Below are 8,948 nucleotides of genomic sequence, written 5' to 3' on the forward strand. Positions count from 1 at the left end.
AGAAAACATACCAGTTTCAGGTTTGGGTTTGTGTCAGAGTTTCCTCTCCAAAATAAATGGTTCAACCAGTGACTCTACATGCTCTGAGGTCATTTTGGTTACATCAAAGTCAAGCCAACATGCCAACCAAATCAAAGAGTTTCCACCAAGGAATACATTTTATACATAACCTAAAATTGTTGCCCTCTTCTTGGGAAATAACCTATCATAATGAAATATTTACCTTGATAATTAACAGGAAAAAATAAGCAGACCAAACATCCTGTCTTGCTGGTACTTTTCCTCAACCTCAGTAAAAATTTTCCCACATTTAGAATAACCTTTAAATCATCACCTCTAATTTGATATGGGACTACATTCATTGACTTTTCTGTTTTGCTCTCACTACAAAAGAATGTCATATTCCTACATGGCTGTTCATAAGATTGTTTATGTAAGACCTAATCAACTGGAGTATTCATGTTTGTTTTTTATCTCAGAACATCACGGGTGTAGTGGCGGCCATTTCAGACCTGCTGTGTGTGAAGATCCCCAGCAGCTATGAGGTCAGCAGCACTCCAGACAGGGGGCCCCTATCTATGCTCGGTGGTCCAAGGGTGGGCCCTCATGCCATGGAGCCTCGCCCTCCCATGCTTTTCCACGGACACGGAGACAATGGAGGCCTTCATGGGCGGCCAGGACAGATGATAAGGCCCGGTGGAGCACAAGGGATGATGCACCAGCAGCACGCGCATCATTTCCGTTTCCATCCCAACAGCCCAGGTGAGGAAATAAAACTAAATTAAACAAGAGCATCTCTGATTCCCCCAAGTACTGTAATACAGCCTTTAATTGAAATGTCATGTCTGATTTTAGCAAATTATAATGACTCCCTATGAAAAAGCACAAAGCAGCAATGCAATTTTAATGCGTAATTGTTTTCCCTTAAACATCCACAGGAGCAATTATCTGTCTTAACAGTATTTACAAACGACCATTTTGTCTTGCATATCATTATTTGTCTGGGGCAGCATCTAGCCCAGGTGCTGACAAGCATCCTTATTGATTTCAGTGATTATCTTGGCTAATGAAATGCAGTGAACACTTTTTGTTTTGGTTTACAAACTGCCGCATGTCGTTGTTAAACCATTAGGCCCAATCCTAATGAGAGTTGTCAGCACAGACACTCGGATAAGAAAGCAGACAACTCATTAAGAGTACATGACCAAGGGCCTCAATTGTCTTGTTTCATTTTTACCTCTGTAATGGGATGTTTATACATGGAATCAACCATTATACCTCTGTAGGTTCACAATCAGAGTCTGTTCTGATATGGATATCATTTTTAAAAGAATACTTTCTCTTGCTTCAGGCTCAGCTGTAGCTCGAGGACCCGACCAAAAGACCCCTGGCAGCCCTGGATGTAAACCTCAGTGGTGCTGCCACTGTAAGGTTGTGGTTCTGGGAAATGGAGTGCAGAAATCCATCAAAGATCTCCCTGCACACATGAAGGTACCAAAACAATCAGAGTTTAGCACTTTGCATGGCTTTAGGGTAGGATAACAAGGAGCCAGACCACACTTCATCTAGAGCATATGAACGAGTGAATTGGAGAAAAATGTTTCCCTGTTTCTTACTTGATGATCAGACAACAAAGCCCAAAGCTATAAGCTATATAGCCAAAGAGTCTAACAAAGTATAACTTGCTTTCAATATATAATTGTACTGGTTCATGAAAAGAAAGGATGTCTAGATCAAGGTTTTTTTTGTAGCCCTGATCCAAGTCTTTTAATATTGGGTATCTGCACACATTGAGTCCAGTCTGACACTTATATTTACCTAAATGTTGACTAAATATGTTTCCGACGCATTGAAATAACTGGTGTAGTTTACTAAATTTGCTGCACATTTTTATCACCTTGATCCAAATACTGAAGTCCCTGTTTCAAAACTACAATGTTTACAAGCTTAAATTATAGATATGATATGAATAAAAGTGACTCATTATTTTACTAGAGAAGACCCGTCACAATTCTACACTGGAGCTTCTTCCCTCACAAACAGTCCAAAATCAAACTTGTCTGTTGTCTCTCGGCAAGCCGGTGTCTGTACTCAGCCAAAGGTTGTCATCAAGTTACTCACGGAATTAATGTTAATTAGCGACAAGTTATATGATCTGCCGCTGGTGACGTTTATCAGGTGAAAGTGACGTTCAGCGCTGGCTAAAAATGAGAAGCTGCTATCTGAATGTTTTGTAGACTGCTCTTTGCTAAAAAAGAGAGGAGAGATAAGAAATTTGTTAGCATTGGAGCTCAATGAAGATTTTGCCAACATCACACCAGTGCAGCCAAATAATTTGTCACATTCTCACACACACACACACACACACACACAGTGTTAACATGCACATGCGAGGGAAAGGCAGTCGAGTACAGTGAAGAAAATATCTGCATTTGATCAGGTTTACTTTAGCCAATACGATCTGTTAAAATCTGGATTTAATAAAAAAGTCATCTCTATTGAACTATGGATCATTTTATCATTAATTTCACATTAGGGGTACATTAGGGACATAATTTGATATCCAGAACTCACTTTCGAGGATGTATTAGCCACTTTCAGCGTAAAAGGCCACACACTTCCATATACTCATACACACACAGTACCACAGTTATACTGCACATATCCTCTGATTATGTAAATCCTGCTTGCTGCTATTAAATCCATTTCAGATCAATTAGTAGGTTAAACAGTATACCCTAGGACTTCAGTCTTGAGGATATTTTGGTTATTTAAATATTGTATGTTTTTGATGTTTATTTCATAACTTCTTCTAATGTCAGTTGAGCTTAAGCAGTTCACATTGGTCAAGCTTTGATTTAACACCTCATTTCTTATTCAGCTTCTTAATACTTGGAACGTATTCTGTCATCAGGAATCTGAAGGCCGTTTGAAGGAAGACCTGGTCTTCTGTAGTCACAGCTGCTTCCTTCTGTACTGTTCCTCGCCACCATTACAATCCAGATCTACCGCAGAAACGAAGGTTTGTACCACACAGTAACACATTTAGAAACACCACAGTCTAAATGACATGCAGTTAATAATGACTTTATTATTTTTTGTTGGACATCATTGCTCTTGTCTATCTATTCAGGAGTCAGTGACCCTTCTCCCAGCCTCCGAGCAAACAGAGAGCCTTTCTAAAGCCCAGCACCAGTACAGTAACAACATGTCCTCACTGGATGTTCATTGCCTGGCCCAGCTTCAGCCCAAGCAGTCTCCCCCTTCAACCCCTCCCATCCCCTTCCCCATGGCAGGCGAGACACCCAAGATGGAGACAAAGTCTGATGCCATCAAAGTGACAGTGAAGCTGAAGGCCCGGCCAAGGTCGCATGATGGCTGGCACCAGGGAAAGAGACAAAAGGGTCTCCGCTGGAGGAAGTGGACTGTCCAGGTGGTGGTGCCGAGAGGGAACTCCCAACTCCCTGATGAGGATAAGATCGATGACCTCCTGAGGAAACTTGGGGCCTCCTTACGCCCCCCTCTCTCACTTCGGGACCAGAGGCGTTGCTGTTTCTGTCACCAGTTTGGAGATGGGATCACTGATGGTCCTGCAAGGCTGCTTAATCTAGACCTTGATGTTTGGGTACACCTAAACTGCGCCCTGTGGTCGACGGAGGTGTATGAGACGCAGGCTGGTGCCCTCATCAACGTGGAGCTCGCACTACGTCGTGGCCAAACAGTGCGCTGCGTCTACTGCCAGCAGACTGGAGCAACCAGCGGCTGCCACCGTCTACGCTGTACCAATGTCTACCATTTCACCTGCGCCCTGCAATCTCAGTGCACCTTCTTCAAGGATAAGACCATGTTATGTCATGCCCACAGACCTCGGGGCACAGCTGGACAAGCACTGGAGCATGAGCTGCGCTGCTTCGCTGTCTTCCGACGCGTTTACGTGCAAAGGGATGAAGTGCGTCAGATTGCCACTGCTGTGCGGCAGCCTGAGTTAGGCTATACCTTTCGAGTAGGCAGCCTGGTGTTGCATGCAATGGGCCAACTAACCCCCCTGCAAATGGCAGCCTTCCATTCTCCAACAGCCATCTTTCCAGTTGGCTATGAGGCCTGCCGCATTTACTGGAGTATGCGCCATGGCAACCGCCGTTGCCGCTACGTGTGTTCTGTTGAGGACAGAGACGAACAGCCAGAGTTTACCATCAGAGTCATCGAACAGGGCTACCAAGACGTGGTCCTGACTGACAACTCTGCTAAAGGTTTGCCCTCATTAATTCCTTACAGAATTATAATTGTGTGTCGCAGCCTTTTCAAAGTGCAGTTTTTAACCATCTTCTGCTCTGGTCTCACTGTCAATAGGAGTGTGGGATAAGGTTCTGGGTCCTGTTGCTGAAAGAAGAACTGAATCAGGCACTCTGAAGCTCTTCCCTGTTTATCTGAAAGGAGAGGACCTGTTTGGGCTCACAGTCCCTGCAGTCACCAAGATCACTGAATCGGTTTGTAGCTGCTTTCCCAAGAGTTTGAAATTCAAACAGATGTGTAGATTATATTCTGTAGATTTTACTCATTTTTACTAATTTATTTCAGCTCCCTGGAGTTGAAGCTTGTGACAGGTACTCGTTCCGTTACGGACGCAACCCTCTTGTAGAGTTGCCTCTCATATTCAATCCAGCTGGCAGTGCCCGCGCCCAGCCGAGAACCAGCTCTGCCCACACTTCACTGGTGATCAGGTAACTTTTGGTGAAGTCGACACAAAACACATTGTCGGGCTGTTATTGTATTATTTTATTGTTGTTTTTAATATTGTTATTTTAATGACTTATCGCTGTCACCATAAAGGCCACAGGCACAAGCTGTATCCAGCAGCAGTGCCAGGTCTAACCAGAATGTGGCCCAAGGAGAAAGTGGCGCCCCCCATAGCAAGCCTCCAGTAGTGCACCCCAGGTCTTCTCAGTACCGCTGGATGAAGAGTGAGTGGAGAGCCAATGTCTATCTGGCCCGCTCCCGCATCCAGGTGAGTCTTAAAACTGATATGTGATTTATATTCTCATAGATTCTGTTTCCGATAGACTAAAAATATCTTCTTGTGTAATGAATTCACAGGGCCTGGGGCTGTTTGCTGCTCGAGACATTGAAAAACAAACTATGGTGATTGAGTACAACGGAACCATCCTCCGAAATGAGGTTGCCATCAGGAAGGAGAAGGTCTATAGATCTCAGGTATGTGTGTGTTTTTAATACTTTTTCAGGCAAAATTACTTTTGCTTTAAGTTACTTTTGCCCAAACTAACAGATTAAATCCTCCTCTCTCCCTTACAGAACCGAGCAGTGTTCATGTTCCGCATCGACAGTGAACACGTTGTTGATGCGACTCGAACTGGAGGGCTAGCAAGGTACTGTGAGGTTATTCTGACTTTTTTTGTAAACATGTAACAAGTACATGAGATTACATTTGTTTATATAAATTTCTTATTCTTAATTAGAAATGTGTTGGAAAAGATTTAAAAGCAGAACGTACTGTGTCTCTGGCTCGCTGTTGTTGCAGTCTCAATCCAGCACCAGAGACCATGATCGTGTGTGCGGGTGGTGTGTCTGTAGTTATGTTGGGTTTAAGTTATTTCATATTTCACATAATCAGCATGATTTTTCACACGTTTCCGTTGCTTCACTTCTTTCCTGAGTGTTCATCACACATTCACCTTCAACTCAATTATTATTAATCCCAAAGCAAGTTTTGTTTGTAGGCCGGATATACCGGTATGTGTGTGTACATATATTGTGTATGTATAGAAATCAATAATGATAATAATAAAACATGAGGCACACATTAATGTAACATTAAAGTAATATCTTCATACAGCCCTTGATTGCCTTTTAAATTGACTGTATACTGGTCATAATGGTTTATAATGTGATAATACTTGAAATGGATGTGCTCAGGAAAAGGTCTTTCATGGTCCTAGGGCATCATGTGACCTGCAGCTCCGACTGTACGCTCCAAAATGGCGTCCCATTCCTAAAGCTACACTAATATTGCCTCACAGGCAACGGCTGTGACATTTTCCCCTAAATAAACTAAATCCCAACACTTGATTTTAAGTTCAAAATATAAAATGTTTCTATTTGCAGTCATTTTAAACGTAACATTGAACATTTGGTTGCTTACTTTATAGTCACATGTGGAATGTTGTGTGATGTGTGATGATTTAACCTTTTTCATTTTATTTCTTCTACAGATACATCAACCACTCTTGTGCCCCAAACTGTGTTGCTGAGGTGGTGACATTTGAAAGGGGTTATAAAATCATCATCAGCTGCATTCGCAGAGTTGAAAAAGGAGAGGAGGTGGGTGTCTTTGTTTCTTTGTCAGACTCCTTTTTTTTATTCAGATGCATAAGTGTGAAATATGCCACCGTGATGCTCAGACATTTCTTTCCCTTTTTTCCCCCCCCTCAGCTGTGTTTTGACCACCAGTTTGACACTGTGGAGGGTCAGCACAAGATTGCTTGCCACTGCGGAGCTCCTGAATGCAGGAAGTGGATTAACTGAGCAAAAGAAAGTGACAAACCTAAATGCATTCCTTGCTTATAGTTTTCTGGATGCTGTGATCTCTGCACAGAGAATAAAGGCTTCACACTAAAGTCATTTTATGAATGAGCAGAAGGCCTGAACCCTTGGAGAGATGTATGAAAAGTTACGTGTTGGTTCATCAAGATCATGGAGGAAGAAAAAAAATGGGTGGAGGAAGGGAAATGTAACACAGTAGCAGGATGTGACTTGTGCCATATGTGAGAGGCTCTGTTGTATGCGATGCCTCTGTCTGTCTGTCTGTATGTATCTGTGTGTTTGTTTGGTGTACATGGGGTGCGGAATCCACCAGCGAATGAGAAAGCACTGTGCAGGGTGCGGCCTTATTGCTAACTAAGGGCAGGCCCTTTTGTTTCATACTGTTAATGTATACCGTATGACTAAATGTAGACATCACTGAATGAGGAATGTACAGCAATGAATACCGCGAAGGGAATATTAACTTGCACTAAAAAAAGAAAAATAAACAAAAAAACACACACACACACACACGAAAACTTTTAAAATACTTGATTCCATGAGTCAGTTTTATCATAGGTCTCTGTCATGTGATTTGTGTGGAATTCGAGAGGTTTTGTATTTATTACTGAGTGAATGAATTTTATTCTCAAAATGATGAGATTGAGTTTAAGAAGGCTAGATTGCTATTGTTTTTGAAGATTGAAGAAGACATGCTGTTACTTTTGTATAAATGTACATAAAGAAAACTATAGGAATAACCGACCAAATACTACCTTAACCTTCTTGATGTTTGGGTGTTTTTAAATTGTTTTTGTTCTGTTTGTCATTGAAATTTATTTAAGATGGACGTTATTTCAGTTTGAGAGTATATATTATGATTATTCTGTACAGAATTTGTAATATAACCACAATAATTCACAAAGTATTTTTGTTGTATTAAAAGTAAGGTATTGTAGCGTAGTGTTTTGTGACTTACACATACTTTGACCACTCAAAAAAAGAAATATTTTTGTTGACTAAAGTAACAAGTTATCAGTTACAGAATCAAAAGATAAACTCTTCGAATAGTAAGAGATCGTTCTGATCTGTTTGCTGTTAATCAGGTTTGATTTTAAAGAACTGTGAATTAGGTTTTGAAACCCAAAAGCAACTTTTTAACTTTTTAACACAAATAGGAACACCATCATGTATTTACCTGTCTTTTGTTTTTACATTGCTTTTAAAATAAGGTGCAAAACGTCTAATAATATTGTGAGTTAGACGAACCAGTGTGTGACAGAAAGAATCGTACGGGGAACTCTTATTTGAAACCGTAAGTGGTTCTATCTTTTGGACAGAAATGGCATTCTCCTTAATCAGAAATATTTCTTATACTGACACTTCACAAGTCACATGCTTAGAAACGGAAGCGTTTTTGCGTGCACAATTTCAAGTCGACTGTAAAATTTTGGAGACAGTCTTAGAACTTGTAATGTATATGGCATGTATTTTTTTAACTTTCCGAAGACTCAATTGTATATATTTTCTCAATGAATGGTTGTAACAAAATTGTTTCTTGGATATTTTTCTTCTCTTGTATGATATTACATCATCCTGCCAGTGTGTTTGTGCTACATTTTCTTGGTCGTGTAAAGTAGTCAGATTTTTTTTTTTTTTCCCTTTTCTTTTTTTTTTTCTTTCTTTTTTTTTTGAAAATGCCTTTTGGAGTGTACAGAGTATGAGGTTTGGAGTTTGTGGAATTGAATTTAGAAACATTTACAAAAATAAACTATTTTACATGTTAATGTGTGTGTGAGTTATCAATAATTGGACGTTTTCAGTTTGTTAAATATGGTAGAATGAAGAGATTAGAAATCTTAAGTTTCTCAAGCACCGGTGGTTAGTGTTTTATATAACAAAGCTGAAGGGGATAAGCTAAATCTAACAATTAACAAGAGAGAAGGGAATTTCTTGATTAACAGATTACTCATTTTGTCTAGGAAATGTCTGAAAATTGGAAAAAAAAAAAAAAATACCCATTATCATTTCCCAGAGCGCAAACCGATGTATTTAAATTGTGTGTTTTGATGACCAGTAGATGAAAACCCAAACATACTCAGTTTTGTATCATAGTAGACTAAGAAAATTAGCAAGTATTCACTTTTTAGGAGCTGGATCCAGTCAGTTCTGGCATTTTGGCTTAATGATTTATGCCAACTGATTTTTTTAAACTAATAGTTTTAGCTCTGGAACTGTTAAATAAGCAATTGAAGTCACATTTAGAAAATATTCATCACAGCCTATATGGCCTTATGTGGACATAAATTGTGACCAGTTTAACCAGAGAGTGATTTTCCTTCCCAGATTGCTTATTTAAAGGATTTTTTAAAGGTCTGATTAGATGGAAATATGTAGTATTTCACAAGGAA

The 8,948-nt window shown here is 40.2% G+C and overlaps 1 protein-coding gene across 10 annotated transcripts in view; it reads left to right on the top strand.

Annotated features, from left to right (window-relative positions):
* Positions 1 to 8,324, top strand: part of kmt2cb (lysine (K)-specific methyltransferase 2Cb) — an 83,101-nt gene extending 74,777 nt beyond the window's left edge. For 9 of the 10 annotated variants that reach the window (XM_067605909.1, XM_067605908.1, XM_067605910.1 and 6 more), the window contains 11 exons: positions 480 to 762; positions 1,352 to 1,491; positions 2,882 to 3,022; positions 3,134 to 4,250; positions 4,351 to 4,487; positions 4,579 to 4,721; positions 4,831 to 5,005; positions 5,095 to 5,211; positions 5,311 to 5,384; positions 6,228 to 6,336; positions 6,448 to 8,324. In XM_067605909.1, the coding sequence (XP_067462010.1) occupies positions 480 to 762; positions 1,352 to 1,491; positions 2,882 to 3,022; positions 3,134 to 4,250; positions 4,351 to 4,487; positions 4,579 to 4,721; positions 4,831 to 5,005; positions 5,095 to 5,211; positions 5,311 to 5,384; positions 6,228 to 6,336; positions 6,448 to 6,540 (2,529 nt within the window). In that variant the 3' untranslated portion in view covers positions 6,541 to 8,324. The remainder of the gene's footprint in view (positions 1 to 479; positions 763 to 1,351; positions 1,492 to 2,881; positions 3,023 to 3,133; positions 4,251 to 4,350; positions 4,488 to 4,578; positions 4,722 to 4,830; positions 5,006 to 5,094; positions 5,212 to 5,310; positions 5,385 to 6,227; positions 6,337 to 6,447) is intronic. The other variant, XM_067605911.1, reaches the window with a different exon arrangement.
* Positions 8,325 to 8,948: the final 624 nt, after the last annotated feature.

Source organism: Thunnus thynnus, chromosome 12 (assembly GCF_963924715.1).
Source record: "Thunnus thynnus chromosome 12, fThuThy2.1, whole genome shotgun sequence".
NCBI lineage: Eukaryota > Metazoa > Chordata > Actinopteri > Scombriformes > Scombridae > Thunnus > Thunnus thynnus.